Consider the following 20,416-nt stretch of genomic DNA (forward strand, 5'->3'; position numbering starts at 1 on the left):
TTTTTTTTTTTTCTTCTTAATCTATGTGCTTATATTTTTCATTAAATTTGGAACATTTTCAACCATCATTTCTTATAATATTTTTGTCCCTATTTTGCCCTTTTTTCCTATTACTCCAAATATACATGTGTAATACCACTTAGTATAGTCCCACAGATCACTGAACCTTTTTTTCTTTTCTTCTTTATTCCCCTCTCTTCATTTTTTAAAACTCTGTACTGCAATGGATATTTTCTATTGACTGTTTTAATGTTCACTGATCTTTTCTTCTACAGTGTCTAATTGCTGTCATATCCTTTTAGTGAATTTTACATTTCAGATATTGTATTTTCAGTTTTAGAATTTTAATTTTTTATATAGTTTTCATTACTTTATTGTGATTCACTGTTTGTTCCATCATCATTTTTATATTTCTTTAAATTCCTGAACATATTAAAATTCCATCATCTCTGTAATTTCTGAGTCATTTTTCTATTGACTGAATTTTCTCCTAGTCAGAGTTAGATTTTCCTGGTTCTTCATATGTCTAGTATTTTTTTATTGTATGCTGAACATTATGGTTACTACATTGTTAACTCTTTGGATTTTGTAGTCTTCATTTATAGCATTTTCTTCTGGCAGGCAGTTAATTTACTTTCACATCAGCTTGATCATTTTGAGACTTTTAAAGCTTTGTGAGCAGACGTTTAGAGTAGCCTTTACTCTAGGGCTAGATTAACCTTCATTGTAAGGTTTGGCCTTACTGTGGTCTCTACTTTGTGCTCAAGTTGTTCAGCAGGGTTTCTCCACTCAGTCTGGTCAGAGCTTGAACATCTTTCAACATTCAAGAGTATGTTGTTCAAGTAGTTCAGCTGATAGCTGAACTTTGATAGTAGCTATTTCTTTAGTGTTTGTTCTTTGCCTGGTTCTCTGAACTTTCTCCCTGCACAGTTTAGTATTTGGTCAAAAATCCAAAGGGATTACTGTGCATATTTCTGGTGATCCTTTTATGCACAGTTCCTTTCTCTCCAAATTTCACAAGTTCTAGCAGCCTCAGCAGGCCCAAATTACACTTTCTTCTTCCAGCTCAGAGACCACAGTGCTTTGTTTCATCTCTTTCCCTGCTCTGCCCCCATTCATAAACTTGAGACAGTTGCATGGCTCCTCTTATCTCCCCTCTCCTTCCCCTTTCTCAAGGATGGTAGTCCTGCATTGCCTATTGTCCAACATCTGAAAACTGTTATTTCATATAGTTTGTCCAGTTTTATTTTGTTTAGGGCAGAAAGGCCATAAAAGTTGTGGTCATTTGTTTCAAATCAGTATTTATATATTTTTGAATTGGTTATTCATTCACATAGTTCAGAAATCAAAATATATAAAAGGTATATATTGAGAAACTTTGCTTCCTTCCCTGTCCTAGCTACCCTGTTATGTACAACTCTTATAGTTAATTACATTTTTGAGTTTCTTATATATCCTTCCAGTATTTCTTTATGCAGATACAAGCAAATATGAATATGTACTATTTTCTTCCTCTGTTCTTACACAAGCATAAGCATTCCATATACACTGTTGTTTGCTTTGTTTTTTTGTTTAATATTTTTATGCTGAAGACTTGTGATTATCAGTAAAGAAATTTGAATGTAAACCAGTTTAATCTGTGTGCAGATAATCTTTGCAGCAGCCTGTGGGCTTGTTTACTGAGTCACAGAGTAAAAAAACCTGTTTAATTTTGATAGATATTGTCAAATTGCCATCTAATGGGACACAGTTACCATTTACTTCCAAGTAACAATGTATGAGTGTTTCTTTCTCCACAGCCTTGCCACAGAATGTGCCATCCAACCTCTGGATTTTTACAAGTAGAAAAGAATTGTTTCTTATTACAGAGTTAATTTGCATTTCTTTTATTGTGAATGAAGTTAAGCATTCTTTAATAGGTTTAAGGTTCTTTTGTTTTTATTAGTTCTGTGAATTGCTTGTTTATATTTTGTTCTTGATTTATAGCACCTCTTTTATACAATATAGCAATGAGTCCTTTGTGATATCAGTTGCAGATATTTTTCTACTTTTTCTTTAACCATGTTTTTGCTTGTTTTATTTTGTTTTTGCCATGCATATCCAGTCATTTCTAGCCCATAGATAAATTATTTGAATCCTCTTAATTATTTGAATACTCTTTTTCACATGCAGGCCACTTGACCGTTTTTTGTTGAACAAGTATATTTTCAAAGCATTGCACACATTTCTCTCCAGCCCCCTTAAAATGTCAACACACATTAGAAACCAGTTTCTTTATTCACTCATTCATTCATTCCTTCAACAACCATTTGTTAAGGACCTATTAGGTACCAGGAATTGGGCATTTCTGTAGAATGCAAAGGAGGATTGTCTCCCATCCCTAATGGCTCAGTGTTACATGGGAGAGGCATGAAAGAACCATTTTAGATTATGTGTCAGTGCTATAGGAACACTGAGGAAAGCACTACCACAGTGGTAACGGGCAGAGGTCAAGGGTGGCTTTACATATATTACATATCCTTGAAAGCTAAGCAAAAAATTTTTACATGTTACAGAGCTGAATTGCATCATATTAAGAGCAAGGTTTTAGCTTTTTCTGATTTGAGCTTTTTTACATGATCTCATGGTTGTATGTTGAAACTAAATTTCTGTCGTCCTGCTCAGTGTTATAAAACTTGGTTTTGTCTTTGTACCGACTTTTCTAAAATCATTTCTATTTCAGGTGGTTTAATATTAGCTGCTGATTACTCTCAACTTGAGCTGAGGATCTTGGCTCATTTATCCCACGATCATCGTCTCATTCAAGTACTAAACACTGGAGCTGATGTTTTCAGGAGTATTGCAGCTGAATGGAAGATGATTGAGCCAGAGTCTGTTGGGGATGATCTGAGGCAACAAGCAAAACAGGTGGTCTTTACTGAACATGTTTAACATAAATGAGGAGAATTTTTACGATTCAAAAAAAATTTTTTTAACTATCTCAGTCATTTGTGGTTGAGGAATGATTTCTCCCTCTTTGGATTTTTCACAACATTCATCTGAGCCTGTCTCATGGTATTCATATTTTCCTTTGTAGAGTCAATAGAAAGAATCAGGTAGACTTAGTCCGAGCCTACTTAGTTCTGGGAAATCTATATGCATTAGTGGTAGATATTGTGGTGGTGGTGGTAGATATTGTGTGTGTGTGTGTGTGTGTGTGTGTGTGTGTGTGTATTTTTAAAATCTCTAGCCTGTAAGCACAGATATATTTATCTTTTTATATTCACACACATTGAGCCACGGTGCCTTTCATAGAAGGGTGCTCTCTGAATGTTTGTTGAAAAATAAATATTGCTGAGCTGTGGATTATAATCAATAACTATTAGCTTTTTAGTTATTTTAAGATTTATTTATTATTATTTTTTTAAATTAATTTATTTTATTTTTGGCTGTGTTGGGTCTTCGTTGCTGCTCACGGGCTTTCTCTAGTTGCGGTGAGCAGGGGCTACTCTTCATTGCGGTGTGCGGGCTTCTCATTGCAGTGGCTTCTCTTGTTGCGGAGCATGGGCTCTAGGCGCGCGGGCTTCAGTAGTTGCAGCACGCAGGCTCTGTAGTTGTGGCTCACGGGCTCTAGAGCGCAGGCTCGGTAGTTGTGGCGCACGGGCTTAGCTGCTCCGCGGCATGTGGGATCTTCACGGACTGGTGATTGAACCCGTGTCCCCTGTATTGGCAGGCAGATTCTTAACCACTGTGCCACCAGGGAAACCCAGCTTTTTAGTTTTTTGAGGCCATTGGTTAGCTAATCTGCCTGTGAAACTTCATACTGCCCTTGGACTTTTCACATGGGCCCATATTAGTTCCTACTTCTGGATGACTGTTGGGCACAGGGAAAATCAAAGGCCACATTCACACTGTTCCCTGGCCTAAATTAACACTGATACTTGCTTATCACATGACCTGTGGGAAATCTGATGCCCTTTTCAAGAGAGCAGGATTGTTGGCTGAGGTAAAGTCACACCACCTCTAAGATCCTGCTTTACTAGTTTTACATTTACACTTCTTGTTACTCACAGCTGTGATTCTTGACTGGCTCATTAGGCATGAAACACTTCCTCTCACCACTGCCTGTTTAGCACCAACACTTGTTTCTTCCACTATTTAGAAAGCCAGCTTTGTCCTCTCTATTTAATCCTCTCAGATTAAATCCTGCAGTTAGCAAGAATCAAACCCTAAGTTAAATAGGTAATATTCCAATATTTAATCCTCGTAGTAAATACACGAAATAGGTTTTATTATTATTATTCCCATTTTACATAGGAGGAAACCAAGGCACAGAAAGTTAGTAGTTTGCTTAAGGTCATATAGCTATAAGTGGTGGAGCCAGGATAAGTTCAGAATGACAGAACTTAGACATTCTGACTCCATAATCTAAACGTTTATACACTGATGATAGCTGCCTCTATTTAATAAGTTCTTGCATGATTTAATAGTGTTTATGCTATACCAGTTTTTTTTTGTTGAATTGCCATGCACTGAACCATCTAATCTAGATCTCAGTCTTGCTGAGATATCAGCTAGCACTAAGTAATATCTGAATTAAGAAAAAAAAGTGTAAAAAGACCAAAAAGGAAAAGAAAACAGGAGTGAAAAAAATCCCTCTCAATGTAATTAAAAAAAAAATTATTTTGGAAAGTATTTTGGATTTTGATAATCATTTTTTGCAAGTTATCTTTTTAAATTTTATTTAACAATATTTATATAGATCTTGCTTTATGTCAGGTGGTATCCTACACCACACAGACACACACACACACACGTGTGCGCACATACACACGTACATAAAATAACTCATCTAATCCTAACAAACTCATGATGTAGGTATTACTGTCCTCATTTTATAGTTGAAGAAACTGAGATACAAGGTAGATGGTGCAAGATAATACCTCTTGTAAATGGTGGAACTAGGATTTGAACCCGGGCAATACTTATTACTAAATCAGTTTCTTTATTGACCTATTTAGACCATTTTCCTCCACTACTCCCAAAATTTTCTCAAAAGTTTGTGTTTAACCCAAATGAATTCTGCAATTGTGGGATTTCAGGTGGCTGTGAGATGAAGAGGATATTTATTTCCAATGATGTCCTCCCTATTATGAAGCCATGTAGTCTACTCTTCCTGCTTTTTTAGTGCTATTCAAAGGTGAGGAGAGGAATGTTTGTAATGCTTCTCTTTCCTGACTCCTAGGCACTTCTTTAAGCAGCAGTTAATGAAGTATTAGGAGTAGAAAGCTTCTCTGAAGACTTCTGGATAAATGACAGTCAGAAATATTTCCTTTTAAACCACTAGGGTTATTTTCTTAACACACACAGACTCATATTCATTCATATTCTGTCCCTTCTTCTCTTTCTCCCCACACCTCAAAAAGTATTGCTAAAAGGCAGTAAAGGCGCTCACTGGATATCAGCTTCTATGGATCTAACCCACCAAAGCAAATCTAATCATTTCTTTGACTCACTATGAAAAGTTTACCAAATCTCAATCCTAATGAACTTTTTATGTTTGCATTTTATGTAGTTATGACCTATAATTTACTTACTGAGTGTGATGAGTCCCTTTCAGATTTGCTATGGAATCATTTATGGAATGGGAGCTAAATCTTTGGGAGAGCAGATGGGTATTAAAGAAAATGATGCTGCTTTTTACATTGACTCCTTCAAATCCAGATATACCGGTAAGGAAGCATTGAATGTTAATTATCTTCTAGATATTATTCTTCTCAACTCTCTTTCCATATTATATTTTTAAAAATTTGTGTTACAGAATTTTCTATTAACAGAAGTTTTCATCAAGCATTGTTGATTAAATAACGTCAACCTTACTTAGAGATGTGCTTTTTTCATAAAAGTAGGGACAGAAATGGAATAGCACAATGAAGTTGATGTATATGCTACTGTGTCGTTGTGAAAATCTTATAAAATCTAGGAATTGTCCTGTGCTTTAGGTTTACATAGCTTTATCTTGAAACAGTAAACCATTGAGTAAATGTACCAGAAACTGTGAGAGAAAAATTGCTTTTATAAAGCAGTTTGAATATCACCATTTTAAATTCTCTCTTCTTTTGGCAGTTTATTGAGGTAATTTGCACACAATAAAATTCACCTTTTTTAGTTGTATAGTTCTATGAATTTTGACAAATGCACGCAATCATACTGTCTACATTACAGCTGAGGTATGGAACCATCACCTCATCATCTCAAAGAGTTCCTTTATGCCCCTTTGTAATCAACCCTGTCCCCAGTCCCCAAAAAGAAAAACTTTTATTCACACATGACATGGTCTTGTACATAGAAAATCATGTGAATTCAACAAAAACAACTACTAGAACAAATAACTAAATTTGGCACAGGTTCCCACCATACAAGGTCAGTTTGTAAAAATCAGTTTTTTGTTTTTTTGTTTTTTCCTTTTTTTGGCCATGCCAACATGGCATGCGGGATCATAGTTCCCGACCAGGGATGAAATCCATGCCCCCTGCAATGGAAGTGTGGTGTCTTAACCACTGGACCACCAGGGAAGTCTCTGAATCAGTTGTATTTTTATATACTAGCAATAAACAATTAGTGAATGAAGTAAAAATAAAACCATTTACAATAACATCAAAAAACATGAAATACTTGGGATAAATTTAACAGAGTATGTGCAAGACTTTATTGAAAACTCCAAAGCAATCCTGAGAGAAATTGAAGAATACTTAAGTAAATGTGAGGTTTACCATGTTAATTTATTAGAAGGCACAATATTGTTATGATCACGGTTCTCTGTAAATTGTTCTATAGATTCAGTGCATTTCCAATCAAAATATCATTAGACTTTTGTGTCAAATTTGACAAGCTGATTCTAAATTTATATGGAAATTCAAAGGGCCTGGAATAACTAGAATAATTTTTTTGGGAAAAGTACAATGTTGATTACTTACATTCCTTGGTTTCAAAATTTATTATAAAACTACAATAATCAAGATAGGTATAAGGGTAGATGCAGGGGACAATGAAACACAATAGAGCATCAGGAAATAGACCTATACATATATGGTGAATTGATTTTCAACAAAGTTGCCATGGTAATTCAATGGAGGAAAGATGGTCATGTCAACAACTGGTGCTAGAACAACTGGATACCAGTATGGTAAAAAAATGAACTTCTACTTTTATCTCATACTATATTCAAAAATTAACTTGATATAAGCACGAACCTAAAAGTAAAAACTAGAACTATCAATCTTGCAGAAGAAAAGGGAGAGGAGCTTTATGACATTGAGGTAGGCAACAATTTCTTAGATGATAATAACACTGAATTAACCATAAAAAATAAATATTGATAAAAGACACCATTAAGAAAATATAAAGTCAAGCCACAGACTGAGAGGAAATATTTATAGTTCCTGTTATCTAACAAAGGACTTGCATCCAGAATATATAAAGAACTCTTAAACTCAATACTTAGAAAGTAAATCATGCAATAAAATAAAGTTCAAAAATTTGAACAGACACTTCACAAAAGAAAATATGTGAATAACTACATCAAGTGTTATCGTCATTTGTTCTCAGGGAAAAGCAAGTTAAAACCACAAAGAGATACCATTATAGAAACACTAGAATGCTAAAATTTAAAAACATTGTGTCTCTTTTACATTCCTGATTGGTTGTAAAATGGTACGACCACTTCGGAAGACAATATGGCTCTTTCATATAAAGTAAAACATACACTTAACTGTATGATTCTGTAATTCTACTATTGGATGGTTGCCCAAGAAAAATGAGAATATATTTCCAAAGAAAGACTTGTATGTGAATGTTATAGCAGTTTTATTCATAACAGCCAAAGACTGGAAATGTTAAACAACAAAACTCCTAGTGAGTAAATTAAAAAAAAATTTTCCCCAGTTTTATTGAGTTATAATTGACACACAGCACTTTATAAGTTTAAGGTGTACAGCATAATCATTTGACTTACATACATCATGAAATGATTACCACATAGATTTAGTGAGCATCCGTCATCTCATATTGATACAACATTAAAGAAATAGAAAAAAAAGATTTTTTCCTTGTGATGAGAACTCTTAGGATTTGCTCTCTTAACAGTTTTCATATATAACATTCAACAGTGTTAATTAGCTTTATCGTGTTGTACATTTCATTCCTAGTACTTATTTATCTTATAACTGGAAGTTTGTACCTTTTGACCACCATCACCCATTCCCTCTCCTCCCACTCCCCACCTCTGGTAGCCACAAATCTAATCTCTTTTTCTATGAGTTTGTTTTTGAAGTATATTTGAACTACAAACTATGTTAATTCCTGGTATACAACACAGTGATTTGATATTTCTATACATTTCAAAATGGTCACCATGGTAAGTCTAGTTGTCATCTGTCACCATACAAAGATATTACATAGTTATTGACTATATTCCCCACACTGTACATTTCATTCTTGTGACTCATGTGTATTGTAACTGAAAGTTTGTGCCTCTTAGTCTCCCTCACCTATTTTTCTCCTCCCCCCAACTCCCTCCCCTCTGGCAACCATCTGTTTGTTCTCTGTATCTATTACTCCATTTCTTTATCAACTGAGTAAATTTATTAAAGATCAAATTGGCTTTATTCAATGATTCATGAGTCGGGCAACATCCCATCTAGCACTAGAAAGGAGCTCCACTGAACTGTAGAAGAGGAAAGTTTTTTAAAAGCAGAAAGGGGGTAGGTGGATAAGGAAATATTAGCAAAGAATGCATTGTTTCAGGCAAGGTCACTCTCCTAAGGGGAATGGAAGGGCCTATTGGGCAGATAACCTCACTAGTGCTGACCATGTAATACCAGGTTGACTGGTTAAAGGTTACATTCCTGGGGGTGTTGAGGCTGCAATTTGGTTAGGTATTAAGTCTTAGTTTGCTGACATAGGGTTTAGCACAAGTGACTCCATTTTGGCCCTGCTGTCTCCTTTTTAACAGGAACAAATATCTGTCAACAGGATTATGGATAAACAGATTTTGGTATATCTCTTCAATGGAATGCTACTTAGCAAGAGAAGGCAGACACAAGTGAGAACATACAGTGTAATTTATGAAATTCAAGAACATGAAAAAGATACAGTGTAATAAAGTAGATCCATTAGTGTTTGAGGTTGATAATGGGGAGCTGACTGTGAAGGTGATTAAAATGTTTTGTATCTTGTAGTGGTTGTTAGAGGGGTGTATACGTTTGTTAAAATGCATCAAACTGTTCACCGGAAGTGGGTGCCTTTTATTGTATGTAAATTATATCTCAGCATTGTTTATTGTACGTAAATTATACCTCAGCATTGATTGTTTTTTTAAAGTAGTTCTTGCAATCTCTGAATATTTGAAGGCTTCCTACAGGAGTCAGGTAAGAGAATTCATAGAGGTGTAGTCTCTTAAATCTCATCCTTTTCTTTGCTCTTTACTCAGCAGTATCACAGTAATTCTTGAAGAGAAGAAGATGAGAGCCTGATTGCTTTCTGAAATCCCTATGCTAGTGGTCAGATATCACCAACAGCTGCACTTGGCAGGGTTTCTCCCCTTCCTTTCACCCACAATCTGTGCCAGCCACACAATAGAAATCCTCAAATGAGGGGTTTTAATTGGGAGGCATTAGTGTTTATTACTTAGGATGAGCAGAGCTGTGAGAAAGCAGAAATTGCACAAAAGAATAAAGATAGATTAGCAGTCTCTGTACTTGAATGTGTTTTAAAGAGTATAGAAAAAGAATGTTCCAGGAGAGAAGAACCTCTCTAGCTCAGAGACAGGAATGAGCAATGAAGAGACTGGCCCATCTGAAGCAAAGAGTTCATCCTGGAGAGTTATAAGACCTAATAACGGACCTATATAGCAAAGGATGAATGCTGGTATAGGGAATATGAATGTGTTTGAGTAATATACTATATGTAGTCTTTTTGAGTTTTAAGAAGTGAGTTGTGTAAGTTTCTAATAAAATATTACAACTTCATGCATTAGTTTCAGTTAGGTCCTATTTGAATCATAGCATAGATGGTAACAAGGAGCTGTTGGAATGTATTAAGCCTGGAAAAGATAAGCTCAAAGAGTAAAAGAGGGTTAGTGTGATCAAAGAACAGAACCCTGTGAAAAGTAGCATGGAATAGTCTTAAGGTCTTGTAATAAAACCATCTAGGTTTTAGTACCTGCTCTGTTGTTCTGGAGTTTAGTTTCGTAGTTTTTGTTGTTGGTGGTGGTGGTTGAAAAACAGAGATTATGTCATTTCTAAAGTCCCTTTGTTTCTAACTTTCATGGCTATATGAGGTGATGAGTGTTAATTAAATCTATTGTGGTAATCATTTCACAATATATGTATATGTGCTGCCTAAGCGAGCACTGTTTCACAATATATGTAAAGCAAACTGTCATGCTGTACAGTGATGTGTGTCAGTTATTTCTCAATAAAACTGGAAGAAAAAGTGAATGAAAGTTTATATGCAAAATTTTGATGATGTGATATTAATGTTAATCATGGTGAAGTTTTGGTGTATTTCACTATATTGAAACTAGTGAGTGAGATTAAGGATGGACATTGGTTGCAATTATTTCTTCATTTTCTTTGTAGGGATTAATCATTTCATGAGAGAGACAGTGAAGAATTGTAAAAGAGATGGATTTGTTCAGACCATTTTGGGAAGGCATAGATATTTACCAGGAATCAAAGACAACAACCCTTATCACAAAGCTCACGTATGTTGAAATTTCTCTGGATTTTTAACTTAATATTTTAACTTAAATTTTTAACTTTAATGACATGTACTTTTTCAACAAAGACTGAACCCTGCTAATGTCCCTTTTAGAGATCACTAGCATATTAATTGGATCTTCTGTTTTATTAAGGACTTCTGAAGTGATGGTACATGCCAGTATTTGCTGAACACAGTCTCTTTAGGAGACTAATGTAAATATGGGTTCACTTAATAATATTTCAGTTAAAAATGTTCTGTTTTAGTAAGCCAGTTATTTATTAGCTTTGGTAATAAGTTATATATAAACTTAATTCTTACATTTGCTAATTGTTCTTTGTTTCAGATATCATATACTAATTTGTCATATTACACCAGATTGCCAGTGTCTTCAGAGATTAGCCAGTCATTGAATTGTGGTATTTTTTGGTTCATTCCTTTTGTTTATTTATTTTAAAAGCACTGGCTCATCAGAGCTTATTAGGATACCCAAAATATTAAAGAAGGCTATTTTTAATATCATTCAAAAGATGTATTGATGGTATTTACTCAAATTATGATTGAAATCTCTTTCATTGGGATCCATAAAAATATTTTGTGTATCTGAGCATTTAAGTTTCTGTTATAGTCCAAACCTTCCTATTTTAACTGGTTGTATTTTGCCCTTACCCCATACTTTTGTGTGTCAGTGCCCACTACACATTGTATGTAATGAAAATATCCAGCCCCCAAATTGCTAAACTACTGTCTTGAGCTAGAATCTCTCAGAGCAATAATGCTCTTAGGGACCATGGAGGAATAGTTGGGGTTTTGTTACTTCTTCACTCTCTCGCCTCCCATATATCCACATACAGACATCAGATATTTATCAGCCTTTTACCATATCTCCAAGTGAAGTAGGCACTGTAGTTGATGCACTAGGAAAAGTAAGTCTTAAAATGTATTGGAAGAGATAGAGCAAACTAAAAAAATATAAAAGTAGCATGTATACTCAGTTATTTAGGCTTCTAGAGGAGGTAGGACTTAAACAGATGCTTGAAGACTATTTAAAATTTAATTGATGGGCATGAGAAAAAGATAATCACAAGTGACTAAGAGTTTGAGTAAGGATTGGCTAGAAGCCAATCTGATAGGAGTGGAAAGTTTGAGTTGTCACTTAGGAATAGATAATTTTCTACCCGTCAGATGGAATCAGCTATTGGAAGGCTTTTAATGGCAGGCTGAGGAATTTGGGCTTGATCTAATAGGGATTGATTATGTTTTTTGGTATTTACACAGTGAAAAATGGAGGATAGAATGATTAATGTTAATGAACCATATAATTTTTAAAAAACTAATATTTTTGAAGTTAAAAATGTGAGAGTAAGACTTTTTATACCAAATCCTTAGGAGTCAGAGTTCTAACTGATTCATTATGTTGTTGCTGAGGAAAATAAAAATTGTGCCCCTCTGAATCAGAAATGGAATAAATATAGCCAGATTTATTGTTTGGTTTTCGTTTAGTTTGGTTTTACATTTTATTTCAACTTTTACTGTACTGAAAAATATACATAGAGAAAGCACAAGAAACAAATGTAAATTTCAGTAAATTATTATAGAGCTATACCTATGTAACTACCATACAAACCAAAAAATAGAATATTGTTAGCACCCCAGAAGCTCCCCTCATGCCTCTTCCTAATCACCATCCACTGCCTTCCCAGTAATAACCACTATAACCTCTAACCCTCTGGTTTTGTTTTGACCTCTCTATATATCAAATATATGTATTCTGTGTTTAGCTTCTGTCACTCAAAATTACATTAGGCAAGTCATTTATGTTGTTTCATGTTGGGGTAGGTATATAGCTCTGTTATATGAATATACCACAATTTATCCATTTTTCTGTTGATGGGTTTCTAGTTTGGAGAACTTTCTGTTTGGATGGGTTTCTATTATGGATCTTGATGATTTGATTATTCTTGTTCAAGGTTCCTGGTGCACATATGTTTCCGTTAATGTTTGGTAAAGGGTAGACATAGAATTGCTCTCATCTTCAAATTCAGTAGATAAAGCCACGTTGTGTTTTATGGTGGTTGTAGCAATTTGTCCTCCCATATAAGTTTGAGTTCTCATTGCTCTGCATCCTTGCCAACATTTGCTATTAAGTTAACATAATTTTGGCTTTTCTGGTGGGTGTAAAGTAGTATCTTGTAGTTTTAATTTGCTTTTTCTTGAATACTATGTTTTGATATATGGTAAAGTAAGTTTTCCCAACTTGCTTTTTTTCTCTCCCCCAAGAATATTTACCTATTCTTGGTTCTCTGCATTTCCATATAAATTGTAGAAGCAGCTTGTGAATTTCCATACAAACACAAAATCCTGTTGGGATTTTTTAATTGCAGTTGCCTTGAGTTCATAGATCAAGATGGGATTAATGACGTATTTATAAATTTGAGTTTTCCAGTCGATAAACATGTTATATATGTCCATTTATTTAGGTCTTCAGGTCTTTTAAAATTCTCTCACTAATGATGTATAGTTTTGGGGAAGAGATCTTACAAGGTTTTTATTAAATTTATAGCTAGATATTGGAAAGGTTTCATGCTGTTGTGAATGGCATCTTTTTAAATTTTTAATGCTTTTCCTTCCCTTTTTACGTTTTCTAACCCTTTACTGCTGGTATAGAAAGATAATTGCCTTTATTGTTGTTCTTTTATCTAGAAACCTTGCAAATATTACTTACTAATTCCAAAATTTTATCTGTAGATACTTTTAGGTATTCTATCTACACAGTTATTATCTGGAAAAAAAAAAGTAGTTTTATAACTGTCTTTCCAAGTCTTATTTTTTTTTTTTTTTTTTTTTACTTTTGCTTGACTTACTAGCTAGGACAGTGTTGAATAGAGTTAGTGATAGTGAGTATCTTTGCCACTTTTCAGGTCTCAGAGGGAAATTCTAAACATTTTACCAATAAGTAGAACTTTCCTTTAGGTTTTTAATAGTGTCTGTGTCAGAAAAAGTAAGCTCCCTTAAATATGTGCTTGTAGGCCGCAGAGTCTCCATCACAACTACTCAGGCCTGCTGTTCTAGTGCAGATGCAGCCATAGACCCTACATAAATGAGTGAGTGTGGCTGTGTTCCAGTAGAGCTGTATTTACAGAAACAGGAGATGGGCCAGACTTGGCCTGTAGGCTGTAGTTTGCCCATCCCTGGTCTGTTTCTTCTTTAAATGCAATCTGCCTTTTTTCTCTAGGTTGCTTTTTTTTTTTTTTTTTAATTTATTTATGTCTGTGCTGGGTCCCCGTTTCTGTGCGAGGGCTTTCTCTAGTTGTGGCAAGCGGAGGCCACTCTTCATCGCGGTGCGCAGGCCTCTCACTATCGCGGCCTCTCGTTGTGGAGCACAGGCTCCAGACGCGCAGGCTCAGCAATTGCGGCTCACGGGCCCAGCTGCTCTGCGGCATGTGGGATCCTCCCAGACCAGGGCCCGAACCCGTGTCCCCTGCATTAGCAGGCAGATTCTCAACCACTGCGCCACCAGGGAAGCCCCTCTCTAGGTTGCTTTTAATACAGTATTTTTCTTTCCTTGTGGTTTCCAGCAGATTTTCTGTGATGTGCTTAAGTTTTTGGGTTTTTTTTTTAACTTCATGTGCCTGTGTGTGTGTGTGTGTGTGTGTTTAACTGATCTGTTTTTGAGGGTGTTAGGACTTCTTGAATCTGCACCTTGAGATCTTTTGTTGATTTTGGAAAATTCTTAGTCATTTCTTCTTCAGTCATTGCTTCATCGAAATCTCTCCTCTCTTTCTGGAACTTCTATTATAAACTTTTAAAACTTTTCTCTTTAATTCCTCACTTTTCGTATCCTCTGTTCCATGTTTATATTTCATCATGCTTAATTCTGGATATTTTCTTCTAACTTATCTTTCAGTTGGCTGATTTGCTCTTCAATTTGCTGTTGAGCAATTATTGAGCTTTTAGGTTCTAAATGATATAGAACTTTTCCAGCACCCCAGAAGGCCTTTTTATCTTCTCTCCAAGTCAGTACTATCTCCCCACTGCACACATACACCAAACTATAGGGAAAGCACTGTTTAAATGCTTAAGTTCTGTTGTTTTAATTTTTTTGGTTATAGAGTTTCTATTTGGTTCTTATGGTATTTTGTTCTCTGCCAAAATATTCAATTTTGTCTTTTATTTTCTTGATAACGTGATCATTTTATAGTCTAATAGGTTTGATAATAGTCTGTAGTCAAATATGGCTCATACTTGAATCCCTGTAGTCTGTTCCTATTGCCTTTTGTTTTTCTTAGTTTTCTATAAAAATAGTTGTATTATCTCACCTCCTTACCAGGCCTTCTACTTGTTGGGCTGTGAACCCAAATATTTCAAGACCATCAAGTTCTGCTCAGCTTCTTAGCCTCTCAGCTGCCTCTTCTGGAATCTGTTGATTTCCCTGGGAGAAAGGATGGCCTCCAATGCCAGGATCACCTCCTTGGTTTCCTTTCTCTCCCAGTTCTCTAGGTTCTATAATTCTTCACTTCCCTTTTCCTGTCTGATTCATTCAAAGAGGCAGTTTCTGACCACCTTTTCTGGTTATCAGTGGAAGGGTTAGTCCTAATGGCATAATCTCCTATTACCAGAAACCTATATATTTTTATGTATATGAAAACACTCTAGCGATGAGAAGGGACTGAGATTGTGGGACACAAAGCTGAGACTGCCAAGTTTTCTTATTTTGGAATAGAATCAGGGAAGTACAGTATCATGAGAATGAATTATATATTTTAGTTATATTTGCTTGTGTCACAGTAAAAACAACTCCCATATTTCAGTGACTTATAATAAGAATATTTATTTTTAATTCATGTTATAGTTTGGCTCTGGGTTGACTCTGCCTCTGCTCTGTATTTTCTTCATTCTAAAATTCAGAATAAAGAAAAGTACCTACCTGGGATAAGCCCTTTTTTGTGACAGTGTTAGATAGGTTTTAAAACTCCTTGCATGTGCTGTATGTCAGTTTTACTCACATTTTATTGGCCAAAACAAGTCAAGGCCATTCTTTTAGAGTGAAAACCACTTTGAATCACATGGCAATGGGTGGGGGCCATGGGACTTAACAGAGAAAGGCAGCAAGTAATAGCAACAATAACATAATCCACTGCACAGAGGCATATAGTTTCAAGAAGGGGAGCAGTCAGAACTTTGAAATTCAGTCACTCTTTAAACAGTGACAACTGAGTGAGTTTAGAATGGATTCATCAGCATTTGACAAAACAATAGGTAAAAAGTCTATCTCTTTAACCAGTATTTAATATACTAGGAGTTGGATATGGCCCAGGTGACAGGGAACTAGAGAATACCTCTCAGGTTACATAGATCCCTCCAGTGAGTAGACCCTTCCCATTTTCTGAGCCCTTTTGGAACAACAGGAGTGATATTCATGGATAGATTACACCTTGGATATTAACCTAGACCTCTATTCCTACTGCCCCAGGATGTTCACTTTTAGCAGCTGTGGTTGCCTGCCAAGAAGCTCATGGCAGCAATAGTTTCAGGGAAGTTCTAATCTAATACCTGGGGATCTAGGATCTGCATTTTCGCCAGCAGCTAACGATTAGGCCCAATAGCCCATAAAAAGCTCTGATTCATACCAGAAGGCTGCAGACTTGCTGTGGCCAAACTCTACACAGGACTGAGAGGCCACTGATATGGGGGATGTGCTTGAAACCTTCCAACCCACATCACAAAGAATGGTATTCTAATGATATCTATTTAGGATTAAGAGGAATTGTATTTTGAGGAATAGATCCTTTAAAGTGAAGTTTAGAACACTGATAATATATTTTTAAAAAGAATATGGAGCTTCTAGATACATTTCAAGTGTAATGTAGTTTTTGGTTCCTAACTAACTGTCGAAGATTTCTAAACTGAAGCAATCTGACCTTCTTCTGTTTAGTCTATCCTCATGTGAATGATAGCCCAGAATCTAGAGCCCTGGATCATTCTGGTTGTTATTCTTAAGATACAGCTTATAGTGGATGCCCTGGGTCACATCTCAGTTCCAGATTTCCAGTCTGGTTGCACATGTGAGCACTAATCTGTGGACGCTAAGGGCAGGTATGAAACCATGCTGGCGTGTCTGATGGAGCATCTGTTATTGCTGTTTTTCATAGGCTGAGCGTCAGGCTATCAACACAAGAGTCCAAGGTTCTGCGGCTGATATTGTCAAAATAGCCACAGTTAATATTCAGAAGCAATTAGAAACCTTCTACTCAACCTTCAAATCCCATGGTCATCGGGAGAGTATGCTCCAAAATGACAGAACAGGTTTGTTCATAAATGAGGCCCTTGCTATAACATGGTGAGATTAATTACATCAGAAAAGAAAAGGGGAAATGATTTATATTTATTTCTCAGCAGTTCTCAAACATTTTGGTCTCATGATGTCTTTACACTCTTAGAAAGGATCCCAAAGAGCTTTTGTTTATGTGTGTTATATCTACTAATATTTACCATATTAGAAATTAAAACTGGGAATTTAAAAACATTTATTAACATTTACAGATAATAATAATAAACCCACCATGTGTTGACATAAGTAACATATTTTCATGAAAGTAACTACATTTTTTTCAGAACAACAAAAAAATTCATGATGAGTGGTTTCATTTTTTCTGAAAATCTCTTTAATGTCTGGCTTAAGAGATGACAGTTGGAATCTCATATATTTTTCTGTATTCAGTTTGTTGCAATATTACCTGTTCTGTAATCTCTGGAAAATCCTCTGTAGAGGATGATGAATGTCCCAGTCTGTGGGAGACCGATGGTTTCCCAGGATGTGGGACTTTCATTGCTAAAACCAAGATAATTGGTCACCTTGCTGTACGCTTATGAAAGAAGGAGACTGAAAAAGGAAAATAACCTTTGGGTGTTATTGGGAAAATAATGTGACTTTGCAGATGCTTTGAAAGAATCTCTGGGATCCTCTTCAGTCCTCAGACCACACCTTAAGAAGATGTTGATTTTCCTGTTCATGACTTTCCATGAACACATGCACACATTCACACTCTTATATTTGTAGAAAGAGGATGTATGGTCAAACTTATTTGGGGAATAACCTTGTACTGTGTGCTTTGGAGGATTTAGAAGTAAAAGTTGTCAACTTATATTTGAATTTTAAATCTGCTAAGGAAAGGAAGATATGATACCTGACTGTGAAATATTTACCTGACTCTTCACAGCAGAATGATGCAGTGTCAAAATGAAGATATAGGTGGTATCACTCTTTAGAGTGAGTGGAAGACAATGTGGGTATGTCACTGAGATTGACTTGATTGTGTCATGTTGAGTTAAAGGCAGTAGTAGGTCAGTGGGATCAAAGGGAGCTCAGCCTGAGGAAGCAGACCACACAGGGAACAGGAGGATCATGGCATTCTGGGTCAGAAGCCAAGTACCCAAGGGAAATCAAGAGGACAAAGGTATAATGATCAGAAAGCAGAAAAACTAGAGCATCCAGACAGCCAATGATGCAAGATAAGTGGGGCCCAATGGGTCAGATCAGATTTTAGCCAAACTGGCAAACAGATGCACAGCCTTTGCAGCCCTGGTATGGAAGCAACTTGCCATGCCTCATCTGCTTTTGTTCTCTTACCCTGTGAGAGCCACCTCTGAGAAAACTTGGGCTGCAGGTAGTGACAGCTAAAGAACTCTCTCTGAGGGAAGCACCAGATATTGAGGGAGACGGTATTTGTGCTGTCCTGAAGAATAAGTATAGGAAATTTGAATGGCGAAAAGGAAGGACTGCTCTGAGAAACGGGCAAACAATGGAAGGCAGTTACTCTAAAAGTATTAATGTTGAACCTTATTTTAGTGATCAGAGGGGCATAATCTGTACCACTAGGCCCACTAGTTAGGAAATAGTGACTAACTATAATACAGTGATTTTTTTTTAACCATTTTTGGATTCATGAGTTTTTTTGGGAATCTTCTGAAAAGGTATACATCATCTCCACAGAAAAATGTACAGACATAGACCCTTACATATACAAGGAATCTGTATATCCTCTGAAGTCTACATTTGGACCCTAGGTTTAGAATTACTTGTCTAGAGTGTGTGGTCCAACTGAGGAATCACCAGTTCTACCATGGTGACACTTCTGGCCAGAAAAAGACATCAAGGAGTGTCAATCAACTCCATTTACTGATGTCTTTGTTAGACTCCTCATTTCTGGGAGGAGGTAGGTGGAGATTTGAGTTTACCTGATAGGTGGGCTAGGTGGCAACCAGCAATTAGTTATTTTCTTGATAGCTCCAAATTTTGTGTGTTTTAATCTCTTAATTATAATTTCCCAAAATCTCTCTTAAAAAAAAAAAATACTCCCATAGCACAGTGACATGCTGATCAGTTTTGCTACTTTTTTCATGGGGTAGGATTGTTACCAAAGAGAAAACTGCAAGGGATGTTCTGTCCCATCAGAGGAGGCTTCTTCATCCTTCAACTCCATGATGAACTCTTATATGAAGTGGCAGAAGAGGATGTTGTTCAGGTATTTTTGCAGTGTTCATGTCCATTCTATAGAAAGCTGAGACACTGTAGGTAAGGCTAAGATGCATGAGATTTCTGGAACCCTTCCCTAGCCCCAGGATGGCTATAGAAAAGTAGAATCCTTAAGGGTAGAGAAAGAGCTAAGAGTGCTCAGCTTGAAACTCATTTTAAAAGAAATCCCTGATGCAGGGATATTTTTGTCTGTGAGAAGTTAGATGAGAATTTGGAGTCTTGCCCTGAGGATTTCGAAGCTCTGAGCATTCTAGTGAACCTGGCAGAGCTTCTGCTTGTCAGTGCAGACTAGTGTGGGGTGCCTGGCCCTTTTCCAATTTAGAGTTTTAAGCACCATGAGGTAAAGAGCTCCAGTCTGGTTTATCGCCTCAGTGGGTGGGCTGGCAGACATTCTTTGATTGGGCAGAGTTTGTTAACCTCTTTTTTTTTTTCCCTTTGTAGGTAGCTCAGATTGTCAAGAATGAAATGGAAAGTGCCATAAAACTCTCTGTGAAACTGAAAGTGAAAGTGAAAATAGGTGCCAGCTGGGGAGAGCTGAAGGACTTTGATGTGTGATTGTAGGGAAGCCTGGTGTAGGTACAATCACATGGAAAGAATAGAGATTACCCTTTCACCTACTTCATGAAAACAGAAACCCTCAAGTTTTGATGAACTTATGATAGTAATTTTATAGTGAGAGTTTCAGAACATATATGAGTTTATTTTCTGTAGTATGAAAAAACTTTTTGAGGCAAAATATCAAGTTTAATGTTTAATATCAAGTTTAATTCGCTCTCAAAGAGTATCTATGAAATTGCCTTTTATAGTTTAATGTGGCTCTAAACAGTTTCAGAACACATGCTTGAAATACGTACTTAGCACTTTGGATCTTCATCTGTCTGGTTGAGCATGAAGAAAATGAAACTGCTGTCTCAGGGTCATTTTCATCCCAACCAGGATTCAGACACTGGTGATACAGACCCCTGAAGGAGCCAGAGGCAGATAAGGATTTGGTTTCACATAAACCACCAGGGTTAGGTGTTGTGTGTGATTTTCATCCAGTATCGGTGTAAGACTTCTGAAGTGGTATTTTTAAATAGCACTGGCTAGTAAAATTAAGAATTCTATAAAGTGGTAAGACTTGGTATGGATGTAGTCTAG

The 20,416-nt window shown here is 36.2% G+C and overlaps 1 protein-coding gene across 1 annotated transcript in view; it reads left to right on the forward strand.

Annotated features, from left to right (window-relative positions):
- The window catches only part of POLQ (DNA polymerase theta), a 106,095-nt gene extending 86,194 nt beyond the window's left edge, over window positions 1-19,901 (forward strand). Inside the window, exons 25-30 of the mRNA XM_059922134.1 lie at window positions 2,723-2,907; window positions 5,600-5,711; window positions 10,620-10,744; window positions 16,893-17,046; window positions 19,150-19,265; window positions 19,718-19,901. Of these exons, the coding sequence (XP_059778117.1) occupies window positions 2,723-2,907; window positions 5,600-5,711; window positions 10,620-10,744; window positions 16,893-17,046; window positions 19,150-19,265; window positions 19,718-19,831 (806 nt within the window). The 3' untranslated portion in view covers window positions 19,832-19,901. The remainder of the gene's footprint in view (window positions 1-2,722; window positions 2,908-5,599; window positions 5,712-10,619; window positions 10,745-16,892; window positions 17,047-19,149; window positions 19,266-19,717) is intronic.
- The last annotated feature ends 515 nt before the right edge of the window (window positions 19,902-20,416 follow it).

Source organism: Balaenoptera ricei, chromosome 4 (genome assembly GCF_028023285.1).
Source record: "Balaenoptera ricei isolate mBalRic1 chromosome 4, mBalRic1.hap2, whole genome shotgun sequence".
NCBI classification, from domain to species: domain Eukaryota; kingdom Metazoa; phylum Chordata; class Mammalia; order Artiodactyla; family Balaenopteridae; genus Balaenoptera; species Balaenoptera ricei.